The sequence below is a fragment of the Gopherus flavomarginatus genome, chromosome 7 (genome assembly GCF_025201925.1).
Source record: "Gopherus flavomarginatus isolate rGopFla2 chromosome 7, rGopFla2.mat.asm, whole genome shotgun sequence".
Taxonomy (NCBI): domain Eukaryota; kingdom Metazoa; phylum Chordata; order Testudines; family Testudinidae; genus Gopherus; species Gopherus flavomarginatus.
Window position 1 is genome coordinate 68410411 of NC_066623.1, and position 19474 is coordinate 68429884.

The window sequence follows — 19474 nt, forward strand, 5'->3', positions numbered from 1 at the left end:
CCAATCCTGCAAATGGATTCCATGTCAACAGAGCCTTATGTCCACAGAAAGCCCATATACTTCAATTATATGACATGCAGGTCTGACTACATCAGGGCCATTGTCTGGTAGGAAGTGCCCCCCTTAAGCAATCAGAATCTTTCAAAATGAAAGATTCACTATACTGAAACTAATAATCTTTCACATTTGTCTTAATATTTGAGAAACTGTGACAAAAATCCACCTTTCGATGATGCATTTACTTTACTAGTTTTTACGTTACCACAATAAATACTACAAGGAACAAATAAAGTATCAGTTTAGTGTCAAGTAGTGAAATTTCTACTCTCATAACATTAGGATTACAAAAATGACTAACATGCTCCCTGGAATATAAAAAGGAGGTGGAAGGCAACATGAAAAAAAGATATGGAAACAAGAACTGTTCCAGGTGAAACTAGCTAGCTTAATACCAAATAATAAGACTGTGCAAATCTTAAAAATTAGAACAGACATCTGATAGATGATTAATCTTTTCATTCCACTTAAAATGTAGATTTAACTTCTTGACCTAGCATTAACAGGCTCTACTTCTTTGTACCAGCTGATTTTGCCTTGGAACTAAATATTAAGGGAATGAATAATAAAAATTCTGAGATTCTGACATCACAAAAACTAGTTGAAAGGAAAACCTGAAATGGTGTGGGAGGGGACTAATCCAGACAATCATCCTTTTCAATACAGTGTCTAAATACGTCTCAGTGAAAGATCAAAAAGTATTAACAAGAACCAGCTGTTATCTCAAAAGGACAATTGTTTTGGTCACATTTGGCCACCAAAAACTGTTAAAAATGCAACAAGGTACAATGTTTAAATTAGTCACAGTGAACTAAACTTACCTAAATCAATTGGTCCTTCCCTTAGTCCATCTAGTTCATATAGCCTTCCATTAACAGGAACATAACTTACAAAGTGAAATGCATCTTCTTCTTTTGCTGATGACTTTGCATCAAACTCAAACATTTGTTGTCTATAAGGTAAACAGAGACAATGCTGAAGTGAAAGAGAAAAGATTACTGGATTTTGTATGATTTGTAACACGCACAACTTTTGTTACCTGGCAAAACTATTGTGAACCTGTCGAATCACTTCTGAGTTGCTTAGTGCCAAACCTTTCATCTAAAAATATATATAAAAATAAAAGTAAGATAAAGAGAACATACGCCAATTGTTCAAATCAGCGTACACCAAGTACAAAAAAGTTAGTTGCACTTACCGCAGCATCAAAACTTTGTGAAAATTCTTTAAATTCTGCTAGTGTCTCTCCTAGATGGATATCTTGATGGATACAGTTTAATAGCACACTTACTATGGCTTGAGTAGCACAAGCATTGTTTATTACCTAGAAAGAGGTATGGAAAGTGAGGACCAGTTCATTACAGATGATGACATAGAAAGAATTAAAGTTGGACCAATTCTTCCTTTATAAACCCTTATTTTGCATGGATTACACAGCTCTGATTTAGGTTAAAAAATTTAAGCCTAGAAGCAGTACCTATTTTTTGGTAAACATGTACTACCACCTAGGTAGCAAATCTAGCCTGGACAGCCATAAAAGCCTCTGCTGTACAAGACAAACCAAATGATGCTGGTTGTACGGGTGCAAATGGCAAAACAAAGTGCAATTATTCTAAGTAAATATATTAGAAACACCCTGTAATCTACCCCCTCACTTCTTCTAAAAGAATACTTAAAACAGAGTAAAGAATACAACAACGTGATCAAGCAAGATGCAGTGATGTCATTGATTACTAAAGCACAGCAAATAATCTTTTGCTTACTTTTAAAAAGCATTTGTTACTTTTAGTATTTACTCTTATTCTACTAGTGATTCAGGGCTTCATCCTTACTCAGGCTGACTAGCACCTTACCTTGCTTGATTTCAATGGGACCACTGGCAGAGTAAGGTAATACTCAACACAAAAAAAAGAGTGTCTGAACCTGGCTGTTCATATCGCTATTTCCATATTCCCCCTTTAATATATAATGATACCATTCAATGAACACTACAATTAGATTAACAGGGAAAAAGACTACCAAAATATAAATTTTTAAAAGGCGGCATCGCATGCGACCTAGGCTTAAGATGGTCCTATTTAAAAAAAACAAAGAAAACCCCCTCAAATACACTGAGTTAGTCTCAAATTCAGATCTGTTCTGTGTGAAAGTTTTATAAACTTCTAAGTTTTTGTTTTTCATTTCATTTTATAGAACACTTATCTTCCTTCAATCCAAGTTTATTTTTAAAAGCTGAGACAGTTGCACAAACTAGTACACCAAAAAATTCAAGCCAGTTAATAAGAAGATAGAGTATCAGACATAATTCACCTTGCTGAATTTTTTGGGGGTAAAATATTCTACTTTTTAAAAAAAGTAAATCAAAACTTTAGTGTTAGTCAGAGCTTTTGTACATTAAAGAGAGATACATAGCCTAAAACATGTTTTTTAGGGTTGTCAAGCAATTTAAAAAAAATTAACCGGGATTAATCACGCTGTTATACAATAGAATACCATTTATTTAAATATTTTTTGATGTTTTCTAAATTTTTTAATATATTGATTTCAATTACAACACAGAATGCAAAGTGTGCAGTTCTCACTTTATTTATTAAACATTTGCACTGTAAAAAAAGAAAAAGTATTTTTCAATTCACCTAGTAAAAGTACTGTCATGCAATCTCTTTATAATGAAAATTGAACTTACAAATGTAGAATTACGCACAAAACACAACATTCAAAATTAAACAAAGTCCACTCAGTCCTACTTCTTATTTGCCAATCACTCAGACAAACAAATTTGGTTACAATTTGCAGGAGAAAACAGTTGCCTGCTTCTTGTTTACAATGTTACCTGAAAGTGAAAACAGGCATTCGTATGGCAGTGTTGTAGCTGGTATCACAAGATATTTATGTGCCAGATGCACTGAAAGTTCATATGTCCCTTCATGCTTCGACCACCATTCCAAAGAACATGCATCCATGCTGATGACAGATTCTTCTCGATAACTATCCAAAGAAGAGCAGACTGACAACGTATGTTCATTTTCATTATCTGAATCAGATGCCACCAGCAGAAGGTTGGTTTTCTTTTTTGGTAGTTCAGGTTCTATAGTTTCCACATCAGAATGTTGCTCTTTTAAGACTTCTGAATGCTTGCTCCACACCTCGTTCCTCTCAGATTTTGGACGGCACTTCAGATTCTTAAAACTTGGGTCAAGTGCTGTAGCTTTAGACATCTCACATTGGTATTTTCCTTGAGTTTTGTCAAATCTACTGTGAAAGTGTTCTGAAAACTAACGTGCTGGGTCATCATCCCAGACTGCTATAACATAAAATATATGGCCAAATGCAGATCAAACAGAACAGAAGACATACAATTCTCCCCAAAGGAATTCAGTCACAAATTTAATTAATGCATTTTTTTTTTAAATGAGCATCATCAGCATGGAAGCACATCCTCTGGAATGGTGGCTGAAGCATGAAGGGGTATACGGCATGTAAATACCTTGCAACGCTGTCTACAGAAGTGCCATGCGAACACCAGTTCTCACTTTCAGGCAACACTGTAAATAAGAAGCAGGCAGCATCTCCTGTAAATGTAAACAAACTTGTTTGCCTTAGAGATTGGCTGAACAAGAAGTAGGACTGAGTGGATTTGTAGGCTCTAAAGTTTTACATTGTTTTGCTTTGGAGTGCAGTTATGTAAACAAAATAAATAAATAAAAATCTACATTTGTAAGTTACACTTTCACGATCAAGCAATTACATTATGGTACCGGTATGAGATGAATTGAAAAATACTATTTATCATTTTTACAGTGCAAATATTTATAATCATTAATAATATAAAGTGAGCACTGTACACTTTCTATTCTGTGTTGCAATCAAAATCAATGTAGAAAAACATCTAAAAATATTTAATACGTTTCAATTGATATTCTATTGTTTAACAGTGTGATTAATCATGATTAGTTTTTTTAATTGCAATTAACTTTTTTGAGTTAATCGCACAAGTTAACTGCAATTATTCGACAGCCCTCTTTTTTTAAAAAAAACAAAGGTGAGGAGGAAGTGAAATACGGGCTCTGTATATGTTGAAGGATGGAGAGTGACTATTACCTTTCAAAAGTGATCATAAAAAGATATGGGGCCATATTCCGCCCTTAGTTACCTTTATGTGACTCCATTGAAGTCAATGGAGCTGACAAGGGTGTAGTAACTAAGGGCAGAATTTGGACAAGGAATTACTTTGTATTGGTTTGGGGGTATGTGCAGCATGAGGCATGATTATTAGCTGTTTCATTCAGTAAGTTTGTAGGCAGAGGGGTGGGGAAGAGACTTTCCAGTCTGCGTGAGTAGCATCCACTATAAAGGTTTACATACATTTTAAAAGACGACAATGTAAGAGGTTAATTATATATCGAGCATTTGAAACACTTCAGGGCTGTAAACATGAAACCACTTCCAACAAAAAAGTGAACAGACAACATCTGTTTTCTAGTCAAAGCAGGTCAGAATAGACTGACACCTTTTCTTTGGCAAGATCAGGAGAAAATGAAAAAAATCCACAAGATACCAGGATGCTAGAAAGTGCTCTATTTGTACTCTATGTAGTGAACAGTACATTGGCTCCATGATATGAGTTTATCATTCAGTTGTCCAAAAATAAGTGTGTCATTGGAAAACTGGACTGCATCTATACTGCTGAGTTAGAATATATATTTAGCCTTATCCCCCTTCATGCGCATGCATAGCTTTGCATGTAGGAAATACAGTGAACCTAGGTCTGCTATTTAATGGAAAATATGGAATTATGCTCCTGGAAATTGTATGGCTCTTCTAACAAAGGTGCAGCGTTACAACATGCCTCAAAATGTATATCGGAGGGAAGGGGAAGACAAAAGTTATTTTGAGTAATTCACAAGTTACACACATTAAATACAGCCATCTTGGTATGGAGGACAAAGCCAAGATGGACAGATATTTCTTAGCTTATTGAATACAGATTATTTGATTCTCTCAACCCTCTTCTCATTTTCCTTGCTCCCCTCACCTCCTAGAAAGAACATTAAAATCACCCCTTTTTGAGAAGGCTCAGCTGTTCTCATGTTGTATACCATACCAGAGAATTGATTTATAATGCCCAGAAGCCACCTGTTAAGATGGGCATCCCAATGTTCTAAGCACTGAACAAATAATCAGTAAGACAGACTTTGCTTCAAAGAAAGTAGAGTCAATTTTGAAATAAGATGCAATAAATGAGTGTAAGACAATGGGAAGCAATAGTAGAATTAGGACACAATAATGACAACAACATGTTTACACAGAGCATCTAGATGCAGTTATACAGTCAAGCCAAGGGAGAGAGCACATGGGAAACCATCATGTCCCTCAATTAAAGTGAGAAAGGGAAATAGAAGCATCAAGAGACTGAAGTAGACTGGCAGAAAGTAAAAAACAGCACACAGCTGTGAAAGATAAGGACAAGATTTAGAAAAAACTGCATGATATGTGTAGAAGGCACTCAATGTTGAGGATGATGAGGTTTGAATAGAAGCTCTGAGAAATGACCAGGAAGGGTACTTGCAGATACTGCTGAGAGCAGTTGCAATAAAGTGGAAAGGTCACAAGCCAGACTGAAGGGGCGAAGTTGAGGTAACAGTTGAAGATGGAATATATATGAATTTTAGGTGACAGAGAGAAGGGAGATGGGATTAGCGGGAGAGACAGATGAAGTCTAGAGTAGGACCTTAGAATGAGGGAAGACCACAGCAGATTATAAAATGAAAAACTGAAGGGAAGAGCAAGAGATTAAGGAGAAAAACAAAAGCGGGGGGACAGGGAAATCACAAAACAGGAGGTGATGGGGCAACTGGAAAGTGGGTGAGACACTTCAGAGACTATGGAGAAGTAAGTTAAAGGGAATATCTCTTTTGAAAAAGTTGGCAAGGTAGTGGGAGAACAATGGAAGGGTTTTACAACAGAGCCAAATAGTGGCATATAGATGGGATTGCAGGCCTAGGATAACTGAGAATGGAGAAGTAGTTCTTCTTAACCAGGAAGACAGAGGAACTGCAGAAGGAAAAAAAGTTTGTAGTGGAGGATGGACCATAATTATGGACCCTTCTTCAGAGGTGCTGAGCAAGTGGATGTGGATGTTAGGAGAGAGCTGCGAGTGGTGGGATGGGATTTGCACCAGGAATGAGGGGCAAAGGAGTCAATGACTGAGTTGATAAATCAGAGGAGGGGACATAAGTCATAAACATTAGTTACAGAAGGACTTGAAGATGTGAAAAGAAACAGTGAAGACAAGCTTGAGCAAATGGTTGTTTTGGTTACTAGGAAAGCTGATCCAAGATTGAAAGTCAAACAAGGAAAGGAGGACATGGAGGTGAGAGGCTAAGAGGTTGGATGGGAAATCAACATGGTAACTGAGAATGAAGATGGGCACTTCAGATGACAGTCAGACATACAAGAACAAAAACAAAAAGGAAAATTAGGTTACCTAACCCCACTCCCAACTTGTCTTTTCTTTGGTTCGACTGATGTCTCCCCAAGTATTTGTCCTTCTACTTAAGCATCTGTGTTGATGCCATACTGCAGAAGTATGGCATAAGGCTATCTTAAATAAGGTAGTACAAAGCTTTTGGCTTTACTGGTTTAAATCCAACATCATAAGTTCACCCAGAAACCAATATGCAGTTAATGCCTATCCCAGAGCACTCATGTCACATGATCCCAGTGATATTCACCATTAATAAGTGGGCACCAGCCTTGTGCATCAGCTTGAGTTTCTGGGCTGATTTCATGTGTAGCACCACATACGTTACAATGCAGTATTCCCATCTACTTTCTTGTGGACAGGGGAGAAGTACCTTGGTCTTGTAGGTCAGCTATTCTCTTTTTCAAAGAGTTCTGGAGAACCAAAGAGGATAAGGGCTGAGGGTCTTGCATTATAATACATGGGTTTGTATCACTGTGAATCTTGTAGATTTATCTTCAAAAAACTTTTGCATGCCGCAAAATAGATTATTTTACTAGATCTGCAGCCAAATGCAACCATGTTACTATAGGGTAGATGTGGGTTGTAAGACTCGTTATTTTCAACACATGCACAATTTTACCATTCAGAACAAACGTAAGTTCTCTTTATTAGTTATACTCCATTATAGACAATCCCTCCATGACCGTGACTGAACTATGTGTGCCAAGAGGTGTAAATGTTTTGTAATTAATTAATTCATCTTTTAGCCTGATTGGCCCAATTTGAGAATTAATCTCAATGCTCAAATTTAGCATTACTAAACCTGCAAACAAAGGGCTTGATCCTCAAACAATTTAAATCAATGAGAGTGTTACATGAACAAAACAAATCTCCCCAGATTACTGGGATGCACTTATGCCTAAAATCCATTCTTTGGAAGTGACCTTTCCTCCTCTGCCAGGTACAATGTGCTTAGTTCCTAGTTAGCATTCTATCATGCTACTGCAAAACAGTGAATGAATACTCAGTAAAAATTCATGTGTCATCCTGATACTTGGCTAGTAAAATACTGAAGAGACCAAACAAAACAAAATAAAAATCAGTATAAAATGTATCAACCCACAGTGGCAACTTGTGCAAATGTTGTTCTTGGAGAGATGGGTCTACTTCTTGTGCTAAGCTATGAGCAATTATTCCCTGACGAACAGTGGTTTGCAACAACATTAATGATTATTGAATACTTTAGTGGCAGCATTAACACACGTAACCACTGTGTGTGGAAAATAAAATTAAGGGTCTGGTTTAACAACACACAGACGTTAAGACATTCAGAGTTAAGGCTGAAATCGTATCCTTAACTCACCTCATTGTGCCTAGGTATCCTAGCTCAAATGGCATGTAAGATCATCCACAGTTCTGAGGCCCCAAATAGAGGACCATATCATACCTAGGCATAACAGGGAGGCCAAATTTAACATGAGTACATATAAAACTGACCGAGATAATAAAAAGTTAATAAGCATGCATATTAAACATACCATCATTCAATTTATTTTTCAAAATACTCAAATTCTAACCTGTAATACACAGTAATAGTTAGATTTCAGTTACTAACCCACAACTACGGTACATATTCATGTGCTGTAAAAGTGCTCAGATGCATTCAAAACTTGTTTTTAGATTGTTCCATTGTCATGCGAGGTATTTAAATTTTATAATAAAACACTGTTTCAGAGTTATAATCTTTTCATGTAAAGTTTACGTTCAGAAATCTTTTTTAAAAAAAGTTTTAGGATGTATGGAAACTTAGGTACAAATTGAATTGTGCACTGAGAATACCTTCATTTAGTTCCCATATTATAGCACTATCATACAAGGAGATATATACACTTAGTCTTATCAATATAAAGATATACCATTACATTATAACAAGTTATCAGCACAAAAGTTAAGAACAAAGTACAAAGGTCTCTATCTAGATTGTAATTTTTTTTTTTTTTTTTTTTTTAAGAGAAAAAAAGATGGAAGGAGGATGGCTAAAAATTTGAGTTTTCAGAGCAAGAGAGTTGGGATCCTCAAGATGTCTGGAACTCTCACTGTATTTTTTTTTTTTAAAGAGACTACGTAAACTGACAGACCACCAAACCCCAATGTTTACTACTCCATTGGCTTACTGCAGTCTTACACAATTGCCAGAAAAGTCTGCTTGCCCAGACAGAAGATCTGCTCACCCTCCCTTACATTATGGTGGATTACATACAAAAAAAGGATACTTTATCATCTGTTCTTTAAAATTAAAAAAAAAAAAAAAAGCAGTAGTGACAAGACTATAAAATAGCAATCTGTTCTGAAGATGACTTGCAAAGGAAAAGAAAACAAAACTAGGCTTATGCTCCTTTTTGCTTCTTTATGATGTATAAAGAAAGTTTTACTCCCCCCCACCCCACCCCCCATTTCTTATATTTTACATTTCTTACATCTTAGAAATGTAAGAAACAGCCCTGGTCTTCCCTTGTTTTGCTGGAGGACTTGTTGGGTAGCGCTCAGACAATCGATGTGGCTGATTCTTTAACGCAGGTTTACTTTCCCCTAAATTTTAATCACTAAATGTTTAAAACGTCACGAACACCTATTTAAACAGTCTCATTTAAAAACAAAAAACAAACCAAAAAAACCCCACACAACACTCTTCTCCTCTTAATGACTAGCTTTCACGCTCCTGTAAGCCATAATTTTACTAGTTCTCTAGTCACACTAAATCCTTCAGTCTAGACAAATGTGAATTTCTAATGTATAAAACAAGCAAGAAAACACTTTCAGGCATCCTTATATCATCAAGTGCTTTGATTTAGTTAAGCCATGGCACTTGTCTAATAAGGACAAGGTCAAAGAAGCAAAAAGGTACCAGTCCATTCCCCTCTCCTCACCCCCTAGCAGGTCATTTTTCAAATATTTGGCGCTATCATGTGGCAAAATCATGCACTACTACTTTAAGAGCAGTTATCAGTGCATGTTAGTTATTTCTCACCATTTAAAAGAAATACAATAAATATATTTTTACAGTAGGCCAGACACTCCAAAGCAGTCATTACTGTCTGTAAGAGGGTATCCAAAAAAGCCTAATGATTTCCCTTTCTCCCATTACACAGACGAGCTATACTTTCAGGGTTCAGAGACTACCAAGAACCTTGGAAATTAAACAAACACTCTTTCACCATTTGCTTTGAGGTTTCCTAGCTTTTTCCATTTAGAAATGTAATGTTATTTAAGCTTAGACTCTGTATTTGCATTCTATAGGTCAATTCTCAGAGGCTCCTTTAAACATAATCAAATAAAACAAGTTGTTAAATATCAAGTCCAATGCTTGGACTAGATGACCTCATGAGGTCCCTTCCAACCCTAACAATCTATGATTCTATGATCCAGAAACAAGCCTAATGGAGGAAGAGAAAAGACATGAGGAACACACAAGCAGTCTAGAATATTTAAGAAGCAACAGCATGTTTGATTATGGTAGAAAGCAGAACCCAGAAAAGTGAATATGCAATCAACCATTCATACAGACAATAGCTGAATAACTGTCAGCTACCTCATTGAATTACAAGACCACAACTGGATCTTAGACTTCTTGTTTGATAAGACTCAAGAGACTGCAGAGAAAATGAAGAAAGTGGGATTAGGAAAGGGCAAGGAATGAGGGCCTCTAGAGCAGGGCAAAAGAGGAGTGAAAAAGGAAGACAATGGGATAAGAACAAAGCATAGATGAATTTTCATCAGCATATGACAGAAGCACAGATATAGAGGAGCCATGACAGTTAGAGGGGTTAAGTATGCTTTTATCTCCCCAATTTCTACTTGTGGATAGATCTATGTGGATACCTTTCAATTTCCTAAAATGCAAATGTGTGATAATGGTCTCAATTTATAACGGATACAAAACAAGGATCAAAAATAGCAATGTTCTACTTATGATACATTTCTATAAGCTCCGTTTCAAGATTTGCAAGATTTCGGATCTTTCAAAGAAATAGGAAAACACAAAATTTGTGGGAAGGATGAATATTTGGTTTAAACTGAATGCTATACCTCTATGTTTGAGAGGCAAGGTATGATGGGTGGGGCTCACTTCTTATGAACATCCTAGCAGCGGGTGCAGTACCATAGTCCTCTTCCTACTCTTGGTGTAACCTGTAGGTTTGTCAGCCTTCCTTGGTGGATCTTCAGTGGCACAGTCTCTTCCAGGGTATCAAAAGTCCAACCAAAACTATGTCTGTACTCATATGGATCTTCAGTCCCAGCTCTGGGAACTTTAAATTCAGTTCTTTGCTCAGGCCTGCAAACGTGCCTTGTTTCCTTCTTGAGGTTCACATCACTTGGCCAGTGGGGGAAGCTGGACTCACCCGCTACTCCAAGTTCCAACCCAGGAACACTATAAAACAGCAGCCAAATTCATTGCTGCTGCTACCCTGGGCTGCCTCCTAGCTGGCCTCTTTATCTTCACTGCTTACCTTAGGGGTGCAGTTCTGAGGTCCTCTGGCCCCAGCCAAGAACTGACTTGCTAAGGTCCTACAATTGTTTTTATCTGAGCCTGCTGGGCTCCAATTGGCTGCTTCTGTGCAGCCTCTCTAGGCAAGCCTGGAAGGTCCACCTGTATCACTCCTTTCCTGAAGTAGGGTGTAGAAGAACTATTGGACCTCCTGTATAGAGCCATGAAGGTGGTATACCAAATTACATACCTCCCCCCACAGAAAGAACTTGGGGTGGTGGTCCTGTCTGAAGGCAGTGTTCTCTCCTGTGCAGTCTTTGCCCTTCTTTCTCAGGGTGTTCTCTCCCAGGCCCCTCTCTATGGAGAGCTTTTATTAGTCCCTGCCCTGGTTGGCAGAATCTTCTGTCTCAGGCTTCTGTCTGGAGAGCTTTTGTGGTCCTTGCTTGATTAAATCAGGTGGCCTGCTTGGTCGGGGCTCTTCTCTCAGGCACTTCTGCCTGAAGAGCTTCCGCAACTCAAGCTCCTTTTCCTCCAGAGTCTTCCATCTAGCTTCTTTCACAGCATCAAGTTCCCTACTATACTTCTTTGGCAAGGAGAGAAGGCTTCTCACATTCTCTCCTCTCATGGCTGAGCCCTTTTCAGAAGCCCTGGTCTCATCTCCTCAGAAAGACATCCAACAACTCATGTTTTCTTAATACTGCCAGTACAGTCTACCTCATGGCACCAGGTTCCCCTTGTGGATTCTTTGCTGTCACCTCCTAGCCCCCACAGGGCATGTTTGTGTACACTGACACCTCAGCAAGATTTGTGTCAGTGATTGTAATTGTTCCATGCCACACTCCTTCATCCTCCACTGGATAGGTTTGCCAACCAGTCATATACACTGTTTCCAGGTCCAGTTCTGATGAACTTAGCTCAGAGGCATTTGTGCCATCAGACACCTTTTACTTATCCTACCTATTCTTGGGGCTCCTGTATCTCTTCCTGCAGCAAGCCCTTTCGAAGATGGGCACAGCCTTTTTTATGTGGCCCATCTCTCCAAACCAAAGACAATTAAGCCTTGTCCACCTCCCTGCCACTAGCAGAGTTTGTGGTTCTTCCCACAGCTCACCCTAGCAACTCAGTCTTTTCCCACCCCAGTTCACTCAAGGGCAAGCAGTGTCCACAACCTTAATATCTCCTCAGACAGGTCTCAGGCCCACTGGCTCACTCTTGTCTACCCAGTGCTTGAAGCCATTGCTGCTTCTTTCCTGCAGGATCCATAACAGGTACTGCTGCTGCCTCTAGCCCGTCTAGTTGTTGTGGCAGTTCAAATCATACCTTCCACTACTCTGTGAGCCTCACTGAACTGCTGATACAGTTAACACATTTCCCCTTGGCCTTCACTCTTCTTGGCACCAAACCATGTTTTATCAGTCTATTTTGCAGCCATCAGAGCCTCTGGCATCTGAGGGAAGGCATCCTTTGTGACTTTGACCTTTCCCAGCATCTCAGTACTCTGTACCTGCCAATAATCTGTCTGGTCTCTATTACTCCAGGGGCAAACTGAACTTGCATTCCTTTCAAGCACATAGTAGATGCATCTACTTAGAGGGCCATCTGACTTCTTTCCTTTTAGCTCCTGCGACACCCATGTTTATTTGGAGATCATGGCTTCCGGGCTCCGTTTCAAGCTTCAGATGGGATATCAGATCTCATGCATTTGAGACAGAAGTAAGCATCACGACATCGCTCCTTGATGGGAAGGAAGTCTTGTAACCCCACCTGTGATATCAAGTTGTGATGAAGGGGGAGTGCCTTCTAGTGGCTGGGTATGCTACCGCAGTCCTTTCCCACTCCTGGCACCTCCCGCAGGTTGTCAACTTTGCTTGGTGGATCTTCAGTGGCTCAGCCCTCTGGCTAGGTCATACAATCAAAATGAACTCCTTCCAGGGTAACAGAAGTCCAACAAAAACTGTCTATCTGCCCTCACCAGGATCTTCAGTCCCAGTCCTGGGCCCTTTAATTCAGTCCCTTGCTTGGGCCTCCAAACAAGCCTTGTCCCATTCTTGGAGTTTGCACCACTTTGCCAGTGGAGGAATCCCAGATTCGCCACTTGTGCTTTCAATTCAGGAACACTATAAATATCTGCCATGTACCGCTCACTTTGATTCATTGCTGCTACTTCCCTAGGCCTCCTTCTACCTAGCCCCTTTATCTTTGCCCCTTACTTAGGGTTAAGTTCTCAGCTCCTCTCTCCCCGAGCTTGAGCAAATGCAGCCAGGACCAAGATCTACTTGTCCCTTGAGCAACTTTGCCCAGAGAGAGGGGATCACCCTTCTTTGCCCCTCTGGTCCCAGCCAAAAACTAATCTGCTAAGGCAATATAGCTCCTTTTATTTGAGCCTCCTGGTCTGATTGGCTGCTTCTGTGCAGCCTCTTTAGGCAGGCCTGGAGGACCAACCTTTGCTGTCCCTTTCCTGTAGTGGGGTGTTGGCACACACAGGCCTCCTGTAAGAAGCCACAAAGGCCAGCTTTAGCCAGTCATACATACCTATATGCATTAAAACAAAAAACAAACAAAAAATAAACCACACCCTACTACTGACCTAACTTCTCTTGGTTAGAAACTTTACATTTGATCTGACTACTCTTCCTTGCTTTTCTAAGTCGCTAGTGATATACATTGATCTGCCTGCCAAAGCAAAAATACAAGAATTCTGTATCAGTGCATTATATCTTTAATGAGATAAAATTGATTCATTAGCATAAACAACATTTTCAATCATTTGTTTCAAACTTTATGTATTTCAGATATAAATAAAGGAATATTTTCAGGTCAAGTTTGTACAGGAAACAGGTAAATATGGCTCTAGAATGTGAACATTTCCTATAACAAAGCACATTTGAGAAATATAGTGATAGCAGCTCTACTTTGATGGACTGAAATAAAATTTCCCCCATAACCTTTTGTTGAAAGTGGTTTCAAAATATCATTGACTCATGAACATATAAAGAAAAAACCTTCTAAATAATCCTTTATGCCACTGAAAGGAAGTTTTAAAAGCAACATTTTCATTCACTCTTCAGCTCCTTCTTCCAACACAATTTTACTTTTCCTTGTTTGTCAAGATTTTGTCTGACTAAACATACCTCGTACACAGTTCACCTTTGTGCACCCTTCGGTTATCTTCTGTCTTTCTGTATTAAAAAATTGTTTCATGGAGCATATAAGGAAGTCACTGAAATTACTGTACCTGTTTAGCAAAAAATATTGTGTCTAGTCTGGAATCCTGAACAACAGAGCCTGCTGGCTCTTCTCCTGGCTGCCACTTGAAGAGGAAGATCAGCCCATGAACCGGTCTATAAAATAAAAGGTCAAAGCAGAAAAAGTGTGTTGATAAAGAACTATGCAAACTATTTTTAATCTAAATGTATTGTCATCTGATAAGGCAACTCAGTTAACTCTTCCTTTTTAAACATTGTCAGTTAGGCTCAGACTCCCAGATGTGACCTCTAACTGAATGATTAAAAATTTTCAAAGATGCCACCCACAATTCCAGGTGGAGTTAGTGCTCAAATAGCACTGCTGAAGTGTCAAAATTTGGCTTGTTGGTCACTTGGTGAACTGGGCTTTAAGTGCCAGTTTGCTTCAGCTCTAATACACATTTAGAGGTTAAAGTGAGGTTAAAGAAATCCTTAGACCCTGTTCCTCCCCACACCATCATTATATAGTTCCCTGCATAATGCATCTGGTGATTTCATCAGTAACACTATTAGTAACACTTTCTTTGGAAAGTGTTATCAGATTCATTATTCAAGCATCGATAAGCACTGAAACGATAAGTTTGGTAATCCTGCTGGGTGCAAAAGGAAAAATCCATAAAGCTAAGATCCCCTGTGAAGATTTCATATGAGTTCTCAATCTGTAAAATGAGGGTAATTCTCTCTCTCTCTCCATCATTTGTTTTTCTTGTCTATTTAGGTTTAATGTCTTTCACAAGATGGACTGTCTCTTACTATGTTTGTAAATTATCCAGCACAATGGGACACCGATCTCAGTTGCGGCCTCTAGGTATTACCGTAACAATGGTTAATGACATTTGTAGAGGGAAAGAGTCCTAAAAATGTTTTAGGAAATCTTTTTAAAATGCACTAGCACAAATCTTTCCCCATCATAGTAATCTGAATTTAGGATCAGTTCTAAAACAAAGGCCACAACAACTATAGAGTCAACAGTGTGCCCTTATTGCCAAGAAGGCTAACAGCATATTGGGATGCATTAGCAGAACCACTGCCAGCAGATCAACAGAAGTGATTATTCCCCTCTATTTGGCACTGGTGAGGCCACATCTGGAGTACTGAGTTGTTTTTGGCCTCCCACTATAGAAAGGATGTGAACAAACTGGAGAGAGTCTAAGGGAGGGCAACAAAAAATGATTACGGTGCTTGGACACATGACTTACGAGGAGAGGCTAAGAGAACTGGACTTATTTAGTCTGCAGAAGAGAAGAATGAGGGGGGATTTGATAGCAGCCTTCAACTACCTGAAGGGGGGTTCCAAAGAGAATGGAGCTAGGCGGTTCAGTGGTGGGAGATGACAGAACAAGGAGCAAAGGTCTCAAGTTGCAGTGGGGGAGGTCTACGTTGAATAGTAGGAAAAACTATTTGACTAGGAAGGTGGTGAAGCACTGGAATAGGTTATGTAGGGAGGTGGTGGAATCTTCATCCTTAAGAGGTTTTTAAGCCTCGGCTTGACAAAGCCCTGGCTGGGATGATGTAGTTGGGGTTGGTCCTGCTCTGAGCAGGAGTCTGGACTAGATGACCTCCAGAGGTCTCTTTCAATCCTAATCTTCTACGATTCTCTGAAAAGAAACAGTCAGAATGCATGCTCATATGCATTGGCATCATATTCACTACTACAGACAGAAGAGGAGATGCTTTTTAAGAAGTTTGACAGACTTTTTTCCTAAGTGCTTTTAAAATGTGATAACCAAGAGGTTTTAAAAATGTCTGCTGTAGACAGGGCAAGTTATGTTTGAGGGCCTCTAGTTCGAATACATTGGTAACCTAAGAAGCTTTAGTCAGATAGCTTTTGAGACCCTACATTCTGTACTTCTTGTCCTATATTCTAGCAGATTATAGAGTAGGATATTTACACAGGAGTGAAGAAGGTGGCACTTTTCTTTTAAGGTACTATACATTAACAAATACAGCGCTTTTGATCATACATGCAGAATGACAACAAAATTAGTGTTGACAGGAGAGAGATTAGCAAGAAAGAGGCTGTAGTTGTGCACAAGAGCAATAAATTATTTAAGGTGGTAGATACTTTAAATATCACTGCAAAAACCCAAGGAATAGAGAAATTTACTGTGTGTTCTTGGGCAAGTCAGTTAATAGTATCGCTGATTAATTCCTAGTCCTGTGCTCTTGCCACTGGTCTAAGTCACTTCCCGTAAAGAGGGAAGCTAGTTTAAATAACAAAAGGCACATCTGAAAGTTCACTAACTTGAACGTATTGTATAATGAAGGCTTAAAATCCTGTCAAATTGCTGTGGAAGCCAAAAGTAATACAGTATACTGGACAAATAGCAATACAGTGCATCTTCAGTGATGTTACAAAGAATGTAGACTAAAGAAATCTTATCTGAGAGTGCTTTTGTAGATTCAATAGCTTACTTTAATTTTTCAAAGTTCTCTGGTTCCAGACTCCATATTTCTTCAACTTGTGCTCCCCTGCAACCTGAAAGAGAAAAGATATAGTTTTAACTATCCTAACTTGGAGAGGAAAAAGCCACATATTATATATACATATATATACACACACACACTTAAAGAATCTTACTTATAACTAAGCCCAGACTTAGAAAAAAGCCTATGACTGATATGGCTGAAAGATTAGAGAAAAAAATGTTCAGTCCAGTTTGCGTAATTTTATGGCGTGAGCAGTATCAAATAAACAGAGTGTCACTGTTTCATTAGTTAGTTACCACTGTTTGTGTTGATTTTTCAGTCTTTATTTAAGAAATAACGGGACTATAAAACCACAAAAATCAGCAGAAGATATTTTGGGTTAAGTATAACACAAAGTTAGCAGCATTCTTTTAAAACCATTAATTTATTTCACATATAGATATATAAATTCAATGAGTGTTTGCACTACTTAAGCTATATATTAGCAGCAATACTAATAACCCTTACACCATAGCAGCATCTTCCATCAGAGGAGGTAACTGTGCTTTGCAAACATTGCTATAGCATCATATATCCAAAGTAGAATACTTAGCCTAAATTTTTAAAGGAGCAAACTTGGGTACAAGAACATTTAGTAACTTGTTCATCACAAAGGAAGTGTATGACTAAGCCAGGAAGATAACCCCAGGAACTCCCAGACCTATGCCTTTAGCCACAAATCTTCCATTTTTGGATAAATCAGAAGCATAGAAGCAAAGCATGGGGGTGGAAGGGGAGATAAGAGAAATCACTGTTGACTGAATAAGAAAGTCAAATATTTTAATGGAGAACCACAAGAATCTCATAAGGCCACTAATCTTCACTTTGTGAGAGAGACAGCAATTTTAATATACTGTAGGTAAAAGCATGTAAAACACTACATAAACATATTAATTTGAATTAATATTCAGATTTAACTACAGACTCTCCCCGAGTTATGTAAATCCGACGTATGCTATTTCTAGCTTATGGAGCTTTTTCCATAAGCTAGAAATAGGAGTTTGGGGGGTTGATTTTTTTTTGGGGGGTGGGGGGCAGGGAAGAATTGGTCAGAGATACATTTCCGATTTTCACAAAATTTGAGTTACGCCAAGCGTTCCGTTCGTCAGGGAGCATCTGTACTACACAAATAGGTTTGTTTGTTTTTTTTTTTTAAATCAGGTCAGTACTTGTGAAAGGGAGCAAACTAGGCAATCCTGGAGACTACAATTCTCAATTTGCCTATAAACCAAGTATCAGCACAAGCTTCCTGAACAGCTTGCCAATATGCCTCAGCTTTGACCTGGTAGGACCATCTCTAGGAATGAGGATGGTTCAGTTTTTCACTTCACTGATAATACTGCCAATAACTGTGCCAATTAAGAGGTGGACTTTTAACCAGGAGAGAGAACTAATCTTTTTTCATAACTTAGCACAACATTCAACCAATCAAGACCAGTCCTCAGATGTGTCTCAAAGTCTTTTGTTTCAATCTTAAGGCTTCAAATGAGGCTTTGAGTTCCACTTGCATAAAAAATATCCTCCAAGAATTGACAAAATGTTTATTGATGGATGTTTGTAGCATCTGAGGATCTAAGCCTATTTCAGTGGGAGTCTGGAAGAGTGAATAAGGAACAAGTTCCATAGAAGACAAATAGTCAAATTATCCCTAGGGGAGGAGGTTGCAGACACACAGTTTGAGAATGCTCTTGCTCTACATATCAGACACACGGCCAGTACAATTCAAATTTGAAAGCCATTCAGTTGCCTTTGTTGGGTGATCATCATTTAAAATGATCAAATTTGACACTGACACAAATATAAAAACAAAATATGTTTTATCCCATTACCAGTCCTTTGCATCATCCAACTGTCAAATTATATTCATTCCTTTCTCATTACCTACAGAAGAAATTAAGTCAGCCATCACAAGATTTTACTGAATCAGATTATGTAAAAAGAGTTTGAGAAGTTTTCCAGACATGTACGGCCTGGAAAACTAGTTCTACTAGCCCAGGGGTAGGCTACCTATGGCACGGGTGCCGAAGGCAGCACGTGAGCTGATTTTCAGTGGCACTCACACTGCCTGGGTCCTGGCCACTGGTCTGAGGGACTCTGCATCTTATTTAATTTTAAATTAAGCTTCTTAAACATTTTAAAAACCTTATTTACTTTACAGACAACAATAGTTTAGTTATATATTATAGACTTATAGAATGAGACCTTCCAAGAACGTTAAAAAGTATTACTGGCACGCGAACTTTAAATTAGAGTGAATGAATGAAGACTTGGCACACCACTTCCAAAAAGTTGCCGACCCCTGTACTAGCCAGATGTAGATACAAAGGATGGGAGTGGGGCAGGCTTTGCTCATGAAGTCCAGGGGCAAATCCTTGGTGAGAAATTCAGCCCATCCTGCAACCAACACCTGCTGGGAAGTATGCTGAAATTTCTTCCAAGATGTCTCAGGATCTTGGTAGGAGGAAACTTCCATCAGCTTCTGGCTAGTTCATGTGATAAAGCTTAGCTCCACATCCCTCTAGAATTCTTCCTCTTTCTGGAAGATACAGACTCCTAAAGAGGAGGATCAAATCTCCACTATTTCACCCCTCTTAGGCTTTCTGGACTGCAGGAAAGTCTCTGCTATTCTACCACGCTCCCCTTCGCCCACCTCCCTCTAAAACTGTGAATAATTACAGTGCCCACCCCTTAGCTTTCATAAACAGCGGCAGCATGAAAATAATATGATTTGACAAATTCAGTGCTGCCCAA

The 19474-nt window shown here is 38.8% G+C and overlaps 1 protein-coding gene across 2 annotated transcripts in view; it reads right to left on the reverse strand.

Annotated features, from left to right (window-relative positions):
- UCHL5 (ubiquitin C-terminal hydrolase L5) overlaps positions 1-19474 on the reverse strand; it is a 28520-nt gene that overhangs the window by 7505 nt on the left and 1541 nt on the right. Inside the window, exons 2-8 of one of the 2 annotated variants that reach the window (XM_050961470.1) lie at positions 16670-16733; positions 15535-15852; positions 14245-14350; positions 7887-7970; positions 1256-1381; positions 1097-1158; positions 879-1009 (exon numbers count right to left, since the gene is read on the reverse strand). In XM_050961470.1, the coding sequence (XP_050817427.1) occupies positions 879-1009; positions 1097-1158 (193 nt within the window). In that variant the 5' untranslated portion in view covers positions 1256-1381; positions 7887-7970; positions 14245-14350; positions 15535-15852; positions 16670-16733. The remainder of the gene's footprint in view (positions 1-878; positions 1010-1096; positions 1159-1255; positions 1382-7886; positions 7971-14244; positions 14351-15534; positions 15853-16669; positions 16734-19474) is intronic. The other variant, XM_050961469.1, reaches the window with a different exon arrangement.